The sequence below is a fragment of the Heliangelus exortis genome, chromosome 22 (genome assembly GCF_036169615.1).
Source record: "Heliangelus exortis chromosome 22, bHelExo1.hap1, whole genome shotgun sequence".
Lineage (NCBI taxonomy): Eukaryota > Metazoa > Chordata > Aves > Apodiformes > Trochilidae > Heliangelus > Heliangelus exortis.
The window spans coordinates 6092374-6111420 of record NC_092443.1 but is presented as its reverse complement, the minus strand read 5'-3'; the positions used below and the strand labels follow the sequence as shown (position 1 = coordinate 6111420).

Genomic DNA, 19047 nt, shown 5'->3' with positions numbered 1-19047 from the left:
CACTCCCTTTGTAGCAGCAACAACTCTGTGTCCAGAAAGCCTCCAGGTAAATTTGAAGTAGGTTGAGATAACAGGTAGGTGTTGTTCTTGTTCAAGTATGAAAGCAATTTAATCCTGTGAAGAGGTATTAAGGGTTAGGTTTATGTTATCTTCCTCTGAGGATTCCTTCTCTCCCTCACTAAATTCTTGTATTCTTACTGAACTATTTACTTTGTTCAGCCTACGTCTGTTCAGTTCTCATGGAATTGTCATTTCCATTAAAATGCTTCCTACTCAGCAGCTTAGTGCTTTCTACCTAAACAGCACACTAGCTTGGTCTCATTTAAAGCAAGCTCATTTCTCTCATTTTCTGGAGAAATCAGTATTCAGATTTAAATGGAATATGGTACAAGCAGCTTAATTTGCTATTGCTGTTGGTTAGACCTACTGTGTGCCCGTAAGAACAAACCCAGAGTATTCTGTCTGTTCAGAACTAATAATTTGATTTTCTTTTACATGAGTGAACAAACACCATTTGTGCTATTACTTAACTTTGCTATTTGTGCCCTGGTCAGGATGCTTCCCCAGGCTGCTCTGTATCTCATGACCAGTCAGCTCCTTGTTTCTGAAGACTTCCGTGCATTTTATATGGAGAGGAACACAAACCTCCAGCAGATCACACATCCCGTTCAAGGTCAGACCGTGCGGGTACCCCGGCGGTGCCTGCCGGTCACCCAGCGGTGCGCAAGCTCTACACCAGCTACAGGCGTGTGCGGGATCAGCTCCGAAAATCCGTGCTGCTTGGTGTAAAACACCTCTGGCACTGCCTTGGATCCGCCCGTGCTGCTGGAGCCTGCACTCCCCTGCGCCTTCGCCGGGAGCCCCTGGAGGGGGACCCAGGGCCCGCGGCTCGCCTGGCGCTGCGGCCTCCGCACCAGCGGCTTCAACCCGCGGGCAGGGCACGGTCGGGTCGGGTCAGGCTGGGTCGGGTCGGGCCGGGTCGGGTTCCGCTCCCGGCCCGCGGTTGGGTCGGACCTCGGCCCCGCCTGTGCGCGTCAGCCGGAAGCGGAACCGCGTTCAGGGAATCGTTTCCGGGTGCGAGTGGCTGCGGGAGCGGGCGGGAAGCGGCGGGGGAGCGGGCAGGGGCCGGGCTGGGGACCCGACATGTGAGAGGCCCTGACAGCGCCAGGTGAGCAGCGGGCGGGCCGCCATGGGGCCGGGCTGGGCCGGACGCGCTGCTGCGCGGGGCTCGGACGCTCTCCAGGAAGGGGGTCCCGCGTCCTGAAGGGCCTGGCAGGGGCGGCGGCCCGGGTGCCGATCGGGGCTCGGCCGCGGTTCCCTGCCAGCGGGCCGGGGCTGGGATCCGCGGCGGGGCGGAGCGGCCGGGAGCGGTGGCAGCGGCTCTGCTGTCTCCGCCGCCCCCGGCCGGCCGGGCTGGATCTGTCCCCGCTCCGGCACGCCAGAAGTTGTCGCCGCGTAACCCCAGCCCGTGTCTGGCGGAGTTTCGGCCTCCCTTGGGGAGGGCGGGTGCGAGTGTGTCCCGGGTCTTCCCTGGCGGAACGAGGCGCAGGGCAGCGGGCCGGGCCGGGCCGGGCCGGCGGGAGTGGGTGAGAGCAGCGAGGGGGAGCGGTCGGGAGGAGGAGAGGGGGGGAACTTGGGCTGTTGCCGCTCTGTGAGAGGAGGGGGGGGGCGAGTGAAGCCTCTGCCACTGCGAAAGCCCTTGGGGAGCTCTCCAGGTGTGCACAGCACGCAGAATTGTACTTATTTGGGTATAAACCAAAGTTGAGAGTCAATTTGGAACAAGCATGAAGAGTCTCAGAAGCGTTGATACGAGGGAGCCTGGTTGCCAGAAGAAAAAGGGTGGCATAGGATTAGTTGCACTACAGGTGTTAGAGAATCCTCAGCATCTGGATTCGGGATGTGCCTGTGTAAGGAGAGCTGCAAAACCTTCCGTCTGTCAGCAGCACCGGGCCGGGCAAACACCGGGAACGTGTCTGCTTCAAGGCACTTTACTGCAAAACGTGTTGCTGGTATCTAGAGAGTATAGGTACTTAATTGCTTATAAGAAACATTGGAGCCAAAAAAGTTACTGTTTGATCAACAGTGACTAAAGTTGCGGTTTGTTTTGTTTTTTTTTTTAAAGTAGATGGCTTAAAATGCATAATGCATAAGCATTGCCTTTGTAACAAATTGCTTCTTATTATAATAGTAGGAGGTGCAAAAGTCCCCACCTCCTTTCCCTCCCCACTGCGTTAAGTTCTGGGTGTGTATATGAATATCAAATCTCATGTTATCAGTTTTTTTGTTGGGCATCTCAAAACATAAACCTCAAAGTTGCCAGATATTCAGAAAACACAGTCATTTCTATTTAGGATTACAAACTGTGAAATCTGTACACAAAATGAAAGTTTCTGATCATTACATGTAAGATCTTGCTGATTTAAAGCTTGTGACACTTAGGGAGTGTTTACCTGATGGACATGAATTTTATTGATTTCTCTGTGGATCTTTAATACTTTGAGCAGAGTGTTGCCTCCCCATCTGCAGAGGAGGAATAATGACACTGTCTTTCACTGTAGTTTTTTGATATCTCCTGATGAATATGTGCAAGAAATAAGTTTTCCAGTAACTATATTTCAGCCTGTACTAACTGGCTCCAGTTTCTGAGGAATTGGGGGTTTTCCTGCAGCTTTACGAGGTAATGTAATGAAGTTTTTAATTGGTGTGTAGTCTCTACTACTATAACAGATTCTGTATTTTAGTCTGAAATAGAAATGATGCAGACTCATTTTCTAAGCTGTTTTCTGCTGAATAAGATGTATGCACCTTTTATTGTGTGGTTTACTGCAGATAACTCACTAGTTCAAGTTTTGGCTGAACTGCCTGTGTTTCCTTCTGTTCCAATGAGCACTTTTTTTTGCCTTAGTTAATTCTTTACCAAAACTTAACACACTGTGTGAATTTAATCTATAATGTGATTTGTGAATGGTTAACGTTTGGAGGAATGAGGATTTGAAATCCTGTTTTGTTAAGAAAGGAACTGATTGCTACCGTAGCCATTTATTTTTGAGAAACTTGGTTGTTTCCATAACTTTGGTATTACTCTGTTATTAAACTAATACAAAGATAGCTTAGTTCTCACTTAGGGTATCTTTGGATTTGGAATCAGCTGTGTTGTAGACTGTTCAAAACAGCACTGAGCTGAACAGAAATATGGGCAGGAAGTTTATATGTAAACATAGGCTTGTGCTAGCTGTTTTTAGTCATCCTGGCACTTTTATTTACCTGTTAGAGGCAAATCTAACAGAACAGTGTGTTGAACTGGGCTTGAAAGGGGTTTGAGATCACTGTAGATATAAAGATGCCATAAATAAAGTGCATTTTATCCTATTGGACAAGCTGCAAACATAATGAAACTTAATGCTGCAACGGAAATATTGTCAGTATTTTGTTGTACTGTAGCACCTCTTAGGAGCTGCACATCAACTTTATGTTAAACTTCCATGTGAGCCCATGAGGGTCACTTTTTTATTCTGAGATACCAAAATTTCATCTTTATATGTAGCAGCCTTGCTAGTTGTAGTACTCCTTATAATAATATAAGTTCTGCACAAAATTATCTCAGTAGTTGGGAGAGTAGTTTTCTTTTTCCCTTTTTCCCTTTTTCCTTTTTTCCTTTTTTCCTTTTTTCCCTTTTTCCCTTTTTCCCTTTTTCCCTTTTTCCCTTTTTCCCTTTTTCCCTTTTTCCCTTTTTCCCTTTTTCCCTTTTTCCCTTTTTCCCTTTTTCCCTTTTTCCCTTTTTCCCTTTTTCCCTTTTTCCCTTTTTCCCTTTTTCCCTTTTTCCCTTTTTCCCTTTTCCTTTATTTCTGAGTTATTAAAATCTGTTTTCCATCCATAAGGAAGTTTACCATACTTCAGGGGGACAGAGTTTCAGTGAAGCAGAAGTGCTGTGTGTCACACCACAAAAAGCCATCCAAGGGCACTGTATGTTGACTTTTAAAAGATAATACAGTACATTACTGTTACAGAACATACACATTGGTAAAACATTGTAGGATCAGTTTCCTCCCTGTTTTCAAAGATCCTTTAATAAGGACTGTCTTAGAAATAATGCTGGACTGTGACATATCTGGTTGCAGGTTTTATTTGGTACAGCTAGCATTAACTGTTGTGGCTGCTGTAATCTGAAGTACAAGACATATGCAAACTGAAAGGAGATTGATGAAGATTTTTCCCTCAAAATTCCATGATAACAGCTGATAGGGTTACATTCGTCAATTAAAATTCTCTTGGGTGATGATGCACTTTTGGAATGATGTCTCAAGTTCTCACAGGTCGTGTAATAAATACTGAGTCCTACAAAATTCAAGGGAGGACTGTAATGATTTACACAAATACCTGTTCCTTTTCTTGCTTTCTTTCTGTATTCTGAGCAGTAATGCATGGAGTATGTATTTTGGTGTCATGGAGCACTTTTTTGTTTTAGTCTTTATTTTAATTATGATCCTCCTAACTTTTCTATATACTTCTGTTTTCAGACACATGCTATAACTGGAACAGCTTGTAATGCTTTTTCCCAAGGAACCCATGTTGCTGAGCTAACTAAAGAAAATTCAAGGGATCTTTTCTCACAGCTTTGTGTGAGTTAAAATGAACATAATTTATATCATTCACCTATCTGTGAGAATGGCAAATCACACATCAGCAAGTGAATGAAATTAAACAGGTGCAGACTTAGAAGCAGAAACTAATATGATGTTGGCAGACACAGCTTCATCTTGTAGTTATATGATGCTTCCCTGCTGCTACTGTATGATGTCAGTAAAATTAAATACCAACTGTGTTTTGTCACCTTCTATTCTTGTTTTTTTAGATGCAGCAAGAGGTTTCAGTTTCCTTTGACATCTAACAAGATAAATGCTTATCACTATCATGTTCACAGGTTACTTCAGTGAGCACTTTTGTTTGAAGAAGTAGGGCAGTGATCCACTACTAGTAAAGTTGTACTATACACTTGCTGGCTAAGGCCATGATGAATAAATATAATGCAGATAAAAAGAGAATTTAAATGGGTTTTTTGTGTGTGAATGTGACTGGATTTTCTCCTACAGAAATAGACAAGAGGCTCAACACAGAGCACTGCTAAGACTCAGTGAACTTAGTGTCCAGTTTTGGCCTGTACTGTAAAACTTCTAAGCCTTCTAGCCAATTTCTTTGATACATAATACCTGAGAAAACCTTAAACTCTTTAATCTACTTATGCAGCAAGGTTAAGAGAGGGCCTATTCATAGACAAGTGCCCAGAAGTGGACTTAAATTTTACAGAACTTTAACCTAACATTACACTATTCCACAGTCAGGTGTGGAAAGTAAAAAAAGACAAAATGCTTTACTATTTAACAATGAGAGTACCTAATACTTCTATAAGTTTCCTTAGTTCTCACTATCCCCAAGTGCTTGAGTTTGTATAATGCAAATAAAATTTTCTTAATTCTGAACTGTTATACTGTGGTCTTGGACCTAAAGAGCACAAGTTACCTCTGTATGTGCTGAATTATCGTAGAAGGTACTAGTTCTGACTACACAAATTATTTTCTTCTTTACCTCTGCTAATTCTGTAAAGAATTGCTATGTGATTTGAAATACCTACATTCTCATTGCTTTGGGAAGCAAAGCTGCCTTATGGCTGTCTGGTTCTAGAGATTTTTGTTTTTTCTTTAGAGTGTACAGTGGATGAATCCCAAAGTTAATTTGTGTTTTAGAGCACCTTTCTGCTTCAGTGTATTGCTGCTTGCCTCACCACAGAGGAGAAGAGGGTAGGGAGACATTTTAACTTGGAGGAAGCTGTTAAAAAATGTGAGATTTCTTAAAACTCTTTTCAAACTGTAGTGATCTTCCATGGCTGGTTCAGAAATACTTCAGTGGAAGATAATATTGTCTTGAAAGAGTCACTGGCCTGCTAGTATTGATGAATAATTGAGTACTGTTATCGTACAGTACCCTGTTGAACAATATTTTGTTTAGTTCTACTGGAATTTGGTTATTGAACTGCTAACTTAATTCTGTATACAAATAAAACTTCATTGCATGTGGGAATACAATCTAAAGTTTATTTTTTATTTTCTAGGTAGTGACATTGGAGATTTATGTGAATAAGTAGGATTGTTCTTCTTCTAACCATTTTTCATCAATAAAATGTTGTTAGTGGTGCCTGCTTCTCTGGTGTGTGTAATGCCCAGATTTTTCCCCAGGTCTTGCCTTCCCAAATTGATGCAAGAAAGTTGGGGTGCCCTGGTACCTCCTGGAAAGTCGCAGCAGTCTCAGTGCTGTTCCTGCTACAGTCCTGCCTACTCCTGGACATGGTGTTTATTGGCAGCCCTGTCAGTTCCAGGACCTCTTCAACTAGAGATTTCAGAGTTTGGCTGAAAGTGAAAACAGGGTTCCCTGTTCACAAGTGCTTCTGTTCAAAATTCTTGTTATTTAACCCTGGCTACCTACAGGTGTTATCAAGATCACAGGAAGTATGTGTCTTCAGATGAAGACTAAGAAGGGTGGAAGAGTAGCCTCATGCTGTAGTGTGTTCACTTTTCCTTTTTGAGAGCAGATGGGTACAGAAACTCATTGCCCACTGCCTTTTGGACTGCCTTTTGTGTACTTCATCTGTTTGCATTCAAAGCAATACTATATGTTCCCTTGACCCCTGTTTTTTACTGCTTATCTCCTACACTTAGACACAGTTAAGCCAGACTTACAGACCTTTAACTCCATCATCCTCTCGACTCACTTCCAGGATTTGTGCTCTTTACTCCTTATATATTTAGGAAAATAAGCTGCTTTGTTCTCCCCCCAGAAAAAGACAAAACAACTCTGAGAACAAGAATATAGGATTGCTCATAGATATAACATGGGTTCCAATAGAGCTGTGGTGTGCAAGGATTGCTGAGGTTCCCTTTCCCCTTGGTGACCCCTTTGTCCTGGTTCTCATGCTCTGGCATGGGTACACGGTGTGTTTGCAGTGTGGGGCCATGTCATTGGCTGTGTGAATCCATCTAGACATGCTCAGATGCCATGATCAGAACAACATAATTATTTTCTACATAAGGCATAAAATGTCAGTTTTCTACTCAGGTGCCTATTCTTAATTCATTCCTAATGTCTGCACTAGTGATGGTGGTGACAGTTTGTATTTTATTATTTTTGCTTAGGACCAAGTTGTTTTCCATTTTGCTGAGTCTTTAGGGACCTATGGGGCTAATAGGAAGATCACTTTATATATATGACAAACTTTCTGTACGTTCTAGGCACAAAGAGAAAGGAGTAATTTCTGATGGAATTTGGGTGAGGTTTGACCAAAGTCTGGTTCCTTAATTCAAGGATCCGAAATGATGCAGAAAAATGGAATTATCGCCACTGGTGACTGCTCTTGTAGTTTGTACCCAGTTCTCAACCGAGGTAACTTGTAAATTCATGTCACTTGAGGTCAACAAAAGCTCTTTCTCCACTTAACAGAGATGCTTAATCAGGAATGCCCTGGTGTTGCATCTGTGCATAGCTGATAAGCCCCACAGACTAAATGTAGTGACCTGGGCTGGGTTTGGAAGGAAGCCTGCTGCCCAGTCAAAAGGAGAGGGAAGTTGACAAAAGTAAAAAGTATGTCCTAACTGCTGAGACTGCCAGTTTCCCAATGGAGTGGATGCATCTGCTAGGGACTTGAACAGTGGTTCTCTGCACAACCTGCAGGGATGCTCAGAGTAACAAGATTAATCTTGTCATTTGAGTACTCCACTGTTAGATTGGGGTTGGTTTGTTATGTAGGATTTCTGGCCTGTGTCTGCCTTATATCAGCTCACAGGCTCTGTATTGTAGCTTTGTTCACTGAATAAATGAACTGTCCTGCCAAAGCTATTTTTATGTAGATGGCTACCATCATACCATGTCTGTTAACCATCTTTTAGTTCATGTTTTCTTCATCGGATATAAAACATCTTTTCCCCTGCTTTTATGTAACTAAAAACTCAAACGAAGTCTGTTTAGCTTGCCCATTTTAATCTGTGATATTTTGGTAACTTACAGAAGACATTTAGCAACTCTGCTAACATGGTTTTGAATGTTCTGTGAGAGCTTTTGACAGAAAACTGAAGCAGACACATTAGTCAAGTCAGGAAACTGTCTACCTTGTGTCTCTGCTTAAAAGAAGTTCCATTTGTGAAGATTATGAATGTTAGTTTTAAGTGACAGTCAGCTGGTAGAGTTCCAGTTCTTCTTTTAGGATTTTAATCATATTCCTACATGTTGATTTTGTTTTTAGAGTGTATGAATTTTCATAATTTGATTTAAATTGTTCATATATCCCATTACAGCATGTAACATAAGACATAAATAGAAAAAAAAAATCCACTAGTATGTTGTGATACATTGGACATGCTTCCTGCATCAGAAGTCAATGGATGATGTTGAGATCTGTTTGTTCAATTGGAGAAGCAGGTATGATGACAATTATTATGTGTTTAGACTTCTGCAATAATAAGAACAAGAATAGGAAAAAAAAAAAAAGTCTGAGGATTCTTGGGCACTTGGCTAGGGGCCCGTTCTTGGAAATGTAGAGTGATTGCTCTAGAGAGTTACTCAAAAGGGGACAAGAGTGTGTGTGTGTTTCTATGATAATACTCTGTGAATGGTAAAGAGCTTTTCTCTAGATCTTTCAAAATGTATATCTTTCTGTAAAGCCTCTTGGAACATCCTTCCCCAGTGTATCAGACAAGTTTGAGTACCTATGGCTTTTGAGTTAGGCGAGAATTTAAATATCAAGTCATTCCAGCTGGGAAATCACTGCAGTGTCAAATGAGCTTCAAAGCTCACATCATGGTTTATTAAAAAAAAATGAAAATCACAAAAAATTTTTTTTTAAACTTTGAAAGTCTATGGGTGTCTCAAACACTTTTTCTTCAAATGCTGCTTTATGTATTGACACAAAGTCATTATTTGGGAACCTCTGACACACTGGGTAAATAGTTTGAAGCTGAGCCCATGCCTAAATGTTTCCTTTCACTAAGATTTCCTTCATTTGTGATGTAACTATTGAAATCCTGATTTTTACTTTTAAAAAATAATTATCAAGATTATTTTCTAAGGAGGTAAATATTTAAACAGCAATGTCATTGGTGTGGTATATTCATCCCCTCTGAAATAAATTTTACATATCTAGACCTAAGGATGATGATGATGATTTTTATTATTATTATATTAATCTGTGTGTGTATGCACACACATGTGTACCTGTGGCTTTTCTTCATCTCATTTTTCAAACTTCATGAAGTACTTTCCAAAGATCATTCTTGGGCAGTTTAACAGTGCAGTGTCAACATACTATCTGGATTGAAAACCTGCTACCAGTTCTGAAGGCTTTGACATGCCTAGCAGCTATAAAATCAATACTCTTTCAGGGTGGGGGTATTGTACTGCAGTTCTTACCATAGAGTGAAAATGTGAAATTGCATTTAGGACGTGGACTGTCTCAGGGAGCCTCTGATGTGTTATGAGCAATTAAACTGTGAATTTTGCAGAGGGATAATCCAAATTACAGGAATCTCTACTTTTCATATTGTATCAAGTGTTTATACCAACTCTTTAGTTGTAACGCACCTTAAATGGGTCAATGTGATGATTTAACTTCAATACGTGCAAACATTTATTTGTAAATGGAAAACTCTTTATTCGTTCTCAGTTGTAAATCATCTTGTTTTTCTTTCAGATTACTCATTACATCAGTAGAAATGGACAGCAGCAGTTTCATTCAGTTTGATGTGCCCGAGTACAGCAACACTGTTCTGAGCCAGTTAAATGAACTCCGCTTGCAAGGAAAGCTGTGTGACATAATTGTGCATATTCAGGGTCAGCCATTTCGAGCCCATAAAGCTGTCTTAGCAGCCAGTTCTCCATATTTCCGTGACCATTCAGCATTAAGCACCATGAGTGGCTTATCAATATCAGTTATAAAAAATCCCAATGTTTTTGAACAGCTGCTTTCTTTTTGTTACACTGGAAGGATGTCCTTGCAGCTGAAGGATGTTGTTAGTTTTCTGACTGCAGCTAGCTTCCTACAGATGCAGTGCGTCATTGACAAATGCACACAGATACTGGAGAGTATTCATTCAAAGATCAGTGTCGGTGATGTTGACTCTGTCACTGTTGGTGCTGAAGAAAATTCAGAAAATCGCAATGGAGTTAAGGACAGCAGCTACTTTGCCAACCCTATTGAGATCTCTCCCCCCTATTGCTCTCAGGTGCGACAGTCAACAGCAGGCAGCGATCTTAGGATGGAAAGTACTCCAGGCAAAACTCTACGTAGTCGCCTGCAAGAAGAAGGGCATTCAGATCGAGGAAGCAGTGGGAGTATCTCTGAGTATGAGATTCAGATTGAAGGTGATCATGAGCATGGAGACCTGATAGTAAGGGAAAGTCAGATTGCAGAGGTGAAAGTTAAAATGGAAAAGTCTGACAGGCCGAGCTGCTCTGATAGCTCTTCCCTTGGTGATGATGGGTATCATACTGAAATGGTGGATGGAGAGCAGGTGGTTGCAGTAAATGTTGGCTCCTATGGGTCTGTCTTACAACATGTTTATTCATTTACCCATGCCTCATCACAGGCTACAGGTGTGTCTGAAGCCTTTGGAAGCCTGAGCAATACAAGTCCTTCAAGGTCAATGCTGAGCTGTTTCAGAGGAGGTCGTGCACGCCAAAAACGGGTATCCACTGGTCACTTGCACAGTGATGTTCAGGGCTTGGTGCAGGGGGCTGACAGTGAATCCATGGTGAGTAACCCCGGATATGAAAACAGTCCACGAGAAAGAAATACAAGAGGTCATTGGTACCCATACAGTGAGAGGTTAATTTGTATTTACTGTGGGAAGTCTTTCAACCAGAAAGGGAGCTTAGATCGACACATGCGATTGCACATGGGAATAACTCCTTTTGTGTGCAAGTTCTGTGGGAAGAAATACACCCGCAAGGACCAACTTGAGTATCATATTCGTGGTCACACAGATGACAAGCCCTTTCGCTGTGAGATCTGTGGAAAATGTTTTCCTTTCCAGGGTACACTAAACCAGCATTTGAGAAAAAATCACCCTGGAGTAACAGAAGTAAGAAACAGGGTAGAGTCTCCGGACAGAACAGAAGGGTTTGTGGATCAGAAAGTAGATAATGATGCTTCAGCTTCTGAAGCTATGGATTCTAGTATGGAAATTCATGCAATGGCTAACACATCTGATTAAAATACTACATTCTAAGTGCAACACAAACAAGCACATTACTAATATATTTTTAAAATATTTTAGTAATCTTCATTACATCAGCCTTTTAATTTTGCTGAGCTTCTAGAAATCAATTTGAAATGGTTTCTGGAGAAGGCTACATAAGTGTTTTTTTGGTTTTTTTTTGAAGGAGGCTGGGTTGGTTGTTTTTGGGTTTTTTTTACTTTTGAGGATGCTCAAAATGTAAAAAACTGTGGTGGGGAAAGGATAGGAAGAGTCTGCTAAAGTGTTCCTACTGGTTGATCTGGCAAGACACAAATTTCAGTGGAGTAAGATACTAGAATAAGATTGGCAGCTCTGCTGGTTACACCAAGAAGCTGTAACCTCCTAAATTTCCTAAATCCCATTGCTGGTAATGAGTTATGCAGGGGCAGGGAGAGAGAATAGTGTGGCTTTGATTGCTTCCATGTGTCAAGATGGAATATTTTTGCTTTTACTAACTTTTTTTAGTCTGTTTATATATATAAATTTGCTTTATATATATAAAATGCTTTCACTTTTCCTATTCTGGTAGAGGTGAATGTAAAAGTAAGTCAAGGTTTATACCATGTACCACTCTTTGAATGGCTAAATCTCCTCCCTGCTTAGGATTTAGGACTTCAGACTCTGGGGGGATGGTTTTGGTTTTAAAAGAATGTTGTTTGCTTTTCATTTTATTAAACTATTATTTTGTGTGCAAAAGTGAGCAAAGTGAATGATCTTGTTTTAATAGCTTTGCTTTATAACATGTAAACCAAATGCCATAAACCTATTAAATTATGGTTAAATTGTTGAGAGGGGTTTTGTTAGTTGTCTGGAATGCAAGCTGGACAACCTGTGGTGCTGACATTTTATATATATAGAGATAGATATATCTATATATATTAACAACAACAAAAAAAAAGAAAAAAAAAAAAAAAGTAGCATTGTGGTTTTAAATGTGTTTTTACTGGCCTCAGAATCTACCTTTATTTTGTACTGTAGAACCATACCAGGTGATTAAATTTTACTTCCTCACTCATCATGGTTGGTTAAAACCTGAGAGAGGTGTCATAGTTTAAACTACAGTATTTCCAAGCAGTGTTTTAATAGGCCTCTTCACAGAGGGCTGTTTTCAGGTGCACATTGACTTCCTATGTAAAGCTCCAAGTGATATGTCAGCACTTGGAATTTATACCTTTTTTTTTTTTTTTTGTATAAAAAAAACAAATAATCTATGGGAATTTTGAGCAATATGTCTGTTATTTCATGTGTGAGTATTAGAGTTGTGATGGCTTTCTTACTATTTTCAGTGGTTGTTTTCTGCATAAAGGAACTACCATCACCTTTAAAAATACTCTAAATCTTTCTGTTTCACCAAATGTTTTTTTAATATGGTGCTAACTTCATCATTTAGGTCAGTATAATATATAAAATGTGAAACCTAATGGTAACAGTTAAGCAAAAAAACACAAAACAAAAGACAAAAACACACACAAAATAAAAAAAAACCCACAAGAAACAAAACAAAAAAAAACCCACCCCAAACAAAAAAAACCCAAATAGCAAGAGACCTTAAGAACATGAACTGGCAAACAACACTGTGTAAAATTCTACCTGATGAACATAATTAATCACATGCTTCTTAATATACAGGTTTTATATAATTGGGCATTACATTTGTTTAGCAAATATTGAAAATACAGCTATGAACATGCTGTTTAACTCCTAAAATTTAAAAATAAAAGCTCATTGCCAAATTACAGGAAAGTGAAAAGGTAGGTTTGCTATCTTGTAAAGCTTTTGGCTCCTGTGAAGTTGGGGCATATTTGTGCAGTAGCTTTATTAAATACACTATTTCTTAATATTGTGACAGTCTGCAATAAGAATTAATTTCACTAAATACAGATTTACAATGTAAACCCCACCTGCTCCATTGGAGCAGTTGCAGTTAAATTGAATACAGAATTTACCTCTTTGTCCTAAAATTGCCTAAACAAAGAGGCAGAGGTCGGGGAGGTATTTCTGTCCTTGAAGCAACAGAACTTTTTTCCCAGTAAGGGAAAGTGTATGTCTTTGTCTAGGGAAGGTAGTCTGTATGTTTAACCACTTAAGAACATGTTAGTGTTTCTGATACTGTTTTTTTTTCCCTAAATGTATGTTTTAAGTAATTAAATGCAAAAAAAACCACAACAAAACAAAGTGTTTTGATAAATTAAGCTTGAGACATGCAAAATCCAAGAAATGTACAGTTACTTTTAACCCTTTATCTTGGACCTGTGCTGTGGTGCCTTTGGTGTGACTTTTTTTCATGGAAGTATGAGTTGAGGATAGCAGGATATGGGTACTAATTTTATATTTCTTGAATTTCTCTGTGTCACAATCTTAACATTATTTAAATCTAGTTCTTTGTATTTGTAAATGTATTTAAATGGTTTGAGTTTACCAAAGAGTGACTTATCCAAAATTGTCTCTGACAAAAACAAACAAAAAACCAACATCACTTTGATTGTACAGGTTCAGGTTCAAAACATTGAAAGGGGACTGTTAAGGGGCAGGAAATGATTGCTTTTTTTACAAAATCATGATTCAGCAGTTTGCAAGTTCTCCTTGCTCCTGTTTGTGTTGATCTGCCATTTACCCTTTCCACTGCTAGCAGTGTTAATAATTACCAAGCCATAACACAGTACTGCTAAGTTCAGCAGTGCTTCAAAGGATGCATCCATAGGTGAACATTAAACATCACTGAGCATTACATTTACACTTACAAAGTGTGTGACTGGTAGGAAACGAACTTCAAACCTGGCAACAGCAATTAAATTGTGCCTTGTCACATAGTGGTATGCCAGGATTAACATTGCCATGAAACATGAAGCATTATCTGATTGAAGTTCATTTCACAAGTCCACCAAAACAGAGTATGCTGTGTTACTTTAAGCAAATTATGGAAGTACTGTACAGTGTCTTGTGTCTGTACAGTTTTAAGTTAGCACAGAGCTGTTACACATTTCATTTACAATAAATGCAGAAGTCAGTAAAATATGTGAAGAAATATTTGACAGCAAAAGAAATCATGAAATTATATAGGCTGGTTCATAATTGAGTCTCTTCTTAATCTACCTTTTTAATTATAGACAAATGTGAAAACAGTGACAGTGTCCTTTTCTCTAGATGTTTAATCTATTATGAAAAACTGTGAAAACAAATGATTTTCTTACCTTTGCTAATGCTTATGGTTTTAAACACCTACTTTAGTTTTCTTAATCAGTTATCTTCCATATTATTTCCTTTAAACTTGTAAATACATTCAGAAAATAGTTTTGTAAATACTTACAGTATAATAAAAGTTCAGTTCAGTCAATAAGGCCTCAAGATTGGTTTAGCTCTTTTAGTGTGAAATCTTTCAATAGCATAAAGGATACTGTCAGTTCATTGTTCAGTGGAATATACTGTAGGCCAAAATTGATAGTTCTTAATGCAGTCTTCCCAAGCATGAATTCATATGTTCTATGCTGCAGCCTTTGGTTTACTTTTAGATAAAACAATGAGGCCTCTTAATATGTTTAGGTTGAATTATGGGAAGAACAGCAGGAATAAAATCAAGGGCTGGGAAAAGATTGAATGAGCTTTACCTTTAAATATATATATATATAATTTGAATTTTTGTATTAGTTTACTGTGATTCTTTTATTGTAATTTTTATAAACAGGTTTCACACGAAACCATTGAAAGGGACTCAAATATGCAACACCTAATCTATTTTCCAAGGGAGTTTTACCCTTGAATGGTGCTTTTTGACTGGTCAGGGTTATTTATTAAATTTTATATTTGAAAGTATTTGGGGAATTATGTAAATTCTTTATATGAATCTGTTTATTTCATGAATTGTAAATTTCATAATACTTAGTGATTGAATTGGAAGTTTAGTAAAGTCATTCAAAATGTTCAAAGTTTATAATCTGTGTGTATTTTACATATATTTTAACAAGTGCCAGAATAGTTGTATTTAATATTGTAGATTTAATACTACTTGCACATCCCTGTGACAGCATTAACTTAAAGCTACACAAGTTTACATTTAAACAGATAAAATCTAAACAAGGAAGTAAGCCTGGGACACGTGTTCCTGTATTTCTTCAGAGGATGTGAAGCTAAGTATCAGTAACTGAGCAGGTTTGCTTCAAGTTTATCTAAGTAGCTCCTGCCATGGTGGATACAATAAACTGCTGTCTCTCCCATTTATGTATGCTATGAACTCAGCCTTTGGACTTGCACTGCAAGCCTCTGGTTGTCTGTCTGATTAGAGGTAGAACTCTTGCACGATTTTAACAGTGTTTCTGACTGAAAAATTGTATTTTTAAATAACTTTTATTTGTATGGTTGTTTTTCATGAGAAATGATTGAACAGTTTGAATGACTTGACTTGGTGTCATTATCTTGCAATATAAACCGGTAACCTCACAACTCCACACTTCATCACCATATGAAGTAAATGAAGCTAGCTAAGCTGATGCTGTAACAATTAATAACTTGCCATTAAGGATTATTTTATAGCATGAATTTTAAAATATTTATTCAAATGATATTTTACTCTTGTATTCACTTTGGTTTTAGATTTGTGACATGAATATTTCAGTGCTGCTTTATTTTGTTCTGATGAATTTGTTTCTTGCTTGTAAATTGCTTTTTTTATGGTATAAAGTCAATGGGAATTGCTGTTTGTAAATTAAAAGCTTCTAGAGCAAATCTGTGGTGTCAGTGTTTGCATTTAGATATTTAATTACTAAGGGACTTGCATTTTAGATGCTTTTACTGAAGTGTAATAAAAAGTTGTCTTTTAATAATCATGTATCAACCAGGAATCAAAAGCACTACAGACAAACTACTCTTGAAGTTACCCTTTTTTTTGCCAGCATTGCTTTAGTTCTGAACAGATGATGATTTCAGTTTTGTGCTTCAACACCTTGTCCATCTCTCAAAGCAAACCAAACCACCAGGCCAGGCAGTGGGGATCTGTGGGGAGGTGAGGTCTCATTTCCACAAGAGCGTTTGCCTCCCACGTTTTGCCATGTGCAGGAGCAGAGCCAGCACTGTTCTCTGCACAATTAGGATACAGCTCATATAGGATACAGGCAGAGCCAGCAACTGCATAACTACCTTCAGCTGGTAGCAGAGCCTCAGGGTCTTCCCCAGCAGCTGGCTGTTGGCACATCTTTGAGTGCCTTTATAATAAGCAGCTTCTTGGAGGAGTTAATATGTCCTCAGCCAAGCTGTATACTGATGCTGATGTGTTGAGAGACCCTTCCTGGGACAACTAAAATTTTGCAGAAAGAATTTTTTGCTTTATAGTCATGAAAAGACAGCTGATACAAATGAATTTGGTTAAAATTTACCAGCATTGTTGCCAGTTTTTCACTGTGTGAGATGTATGCTAGAGAAGACTCCTATAATGAAGCTGAATTAAATTAAAAAAGTTTTAAACTCACATGGCAGCAAAGGGTGTGTTTATATAATGCTAATGCAGCTCAAGGATATAGTTACCTTGACTGGTTCAGGTTTTGGGTTAGAGGAGGATGGGGACTTTTGTTGGGTGGTTGGTTGGTCCCATGAGACCCTACGGACAGATTCAGGACTATTTATTGTGTGTAGTCTGAAAACTCAAGGAATACAGAATGGGGTAAATAAGATGTAACTCCAGGAGAGTAATAGATGTAAAGTTGATTTTACCTGGAAAGCAGAGGGACAGAACATAGCATGCCTTTTACATTCTCCTCCACACCTTTGTTTTGTTTTGTTTGGGTTGACAGAATTGTTTCATCTTGTCAGGTTGCCATAGAGGTAAGAAATAAGATGCAGCAAGTTGTGTCTGTGGAAGCTGATGCAGCTAAATTTCAGAGTGAATCTGCTCACCAGTTCCTTTGGAAAAGCCTTGCTGTGTTTCCTTCATTTTAAGTTACTATTCACATTCATACAACCAGCTTTAGCTGTTTGCTGTGCAGACTTGTGAGCTGGGAAGAGTGTGAGCTGACATGATCCTCAACAATTGCATTAGAAAGTCATAAATTTGTTTACAGCAGATCCTCTGTGCACTGGATGCTGGCACAGATGTTACACCACACTGGTCCTTGTGTAAATTGCTTTTCATATGCAAGTCTGCAGAAGAGGCTGCCTTGCAGCATCAGTCACAGGCCCCAGAACCTGTTAGTTTCTTCTGTTAGAAGGCAAGTGTGAAGTTTCCTCCTTGATGTGGCTGCCTTTAGTAAGGCACAACAAACACACTGTATTTTGTTTACAATGCTATGCAAGTACAGTCTAAAGTTATTCATGTAGACCTGGTATGTCTGGTGCTTCTGGAAATGTGGTTTTCAGTAAGAACAGGATGTATGTTTTAGGACCATCATACATGCATAATGTATACAACAGCATCTGGATACTGTGCCCTGTAGCACAAGTGGTACTGTGAATTACAAAAGCAACTTAAGTTGTTAATAATGAAACCATCTTTTCTTTAAATTGCTTTGGGATTTCTTTGGTACATTTTAAAATTGTATTCTTTTGAAAAGCACAAAATGTAGCACTAGCAAAGTGTAAATATGTCACTATGGATACAAGTTAACTACTGGTGCTGGTTACTCATCCCTGAATGTAGTGAAGTTTGGTCAAGGGCATCAAAGAAAAGTTGTACTTTTATGAAGCTCATACCCCCTTGTCCACTGTGCAGACTGGGTTTTTTTTCTAGTTACACAAGAACTGTTTGTGTAGGAGCTAATAATGCTGAGTAGGCACAAGAGATCTCCCTTTCTGCCAAACATCTTAAGTTCTGACATCACAAAAAAAGGTGAAATAGTATAAAGAAAGATGGTCTTTATGAGAGAGTGTAACAGAAGGCTCACAAAAGCAGTACAGAGCTCTGAAAAGTGTCCCTGTGTACTGCTGTGGTACTGTAAATAGGACTCATGTTTAAGACAGACACGTTCCTGTGTGACTGCCAGGAGTCTCTTACTGTATAAAAGACAGATTTACACAGGAGAAAAGAGTTTAGTCAGAGGAGCAAGTTGTAGTCACCCATGGTAGACTTTTTCTGTCATTGAAACAAAGGAGGGGTTTGAAAGATGATTTTTTGAGGCAGTTTTGCAAGGTTGATGGAGAGTTCACCAGTATGAGGCAGTATCAGAGAAAGTACAAAGGTACTTGTTGAAAACAGCAAGTGGGCAAAGGACAGTGATCCTGGCTAGGTGTAAGTGAAATGTGTTGATAAAAATATATATATAGAGAAAGGATTACTGGAAAAGCCCTTAGAAGCAAAGATACACAACTGCTTTTGGACGAGAAAACTCAGGGAAACAATTAAGGGGTATGACAAAAGCAACAAGATTAGAAAACTGTCTTTGTAGGTTTAATGAGTCAACTTGTCAAGCTAGTCAAATGAAGCTGAAGTTCTGGTGTTTGCATCAAATTTTCACACTGTAAAACTGTCTTTCACATCAAAAGCCTTTCATAGTACATGGGAAGACTTAACAGTATTTGAATAGACTTTAAGGTTTTTTTGCCTTTATTTATAGAGAGAAAAAATCTCATTCAAAGACAAGGAGTTACACTGTGCTCAGGTATCAGATGCAATAGGACAATTGCCTGTGTGAACTGGCTGGTAGCTTCAAAGGGCTACTTCTCTCTCTGTTTTGTGGAAATTGTGGTGGTATGTATCAGATTATTTTAAGATTTTAAAAATGCATCTAAACTATCACAGTAATTCTGCCATTCACTGCACTTAACACACAATTTCAGTGTTTCTTTAGCT

At 39.2% G+C, this 19047-nt stretch overlaps 1 protein-coding gene across 7 annotated transcripts; it reads left to right on the top strand.

Moving 5' to 3' along the window:
* The first annotated feature begins 1064 nt into the window (after positions 1-1064).
* Positions 1065-15995, top strand: ZBTB34 (zinc finger and BTB domain containing 34). Of its 7 annotated transcripts, none has more exons than XM_071766448.1 (4): positions 1137-1168; positions 4518-4619; positions 8340-8463; positions 9731-15995. In XM_071766448.1, exons 3-4 carry the CDS (start codon positions 8423-8425, stop codon positions 11250-11252), a joined length of 1563 nt encoding a protein of 520 aa, XP_071622549.1. In that variant the 5' UTR covers positions 1137-1168; positions 4518-4619; positions 8340-8422; the 3' UTR covers positions 11253-15995. The 7 variants fall into 7 exon arrangements, with proteins under 7 accessions (XP_071622551.1, XP_071622548.1, XP_071622549.1 ...); XM_071766446.1 differs by lacking the exon at positions 1137-1168 and adding an exon at positions 1676-2677; XM_071766445.1 differs by lacking the exon at positions 1137-1168 and adding an exon at positions 1676-2677 and having other exon boundaries at positions 5701-8463.
* Positions 15996-19047: the final 3052 nt, after the last annotated feature.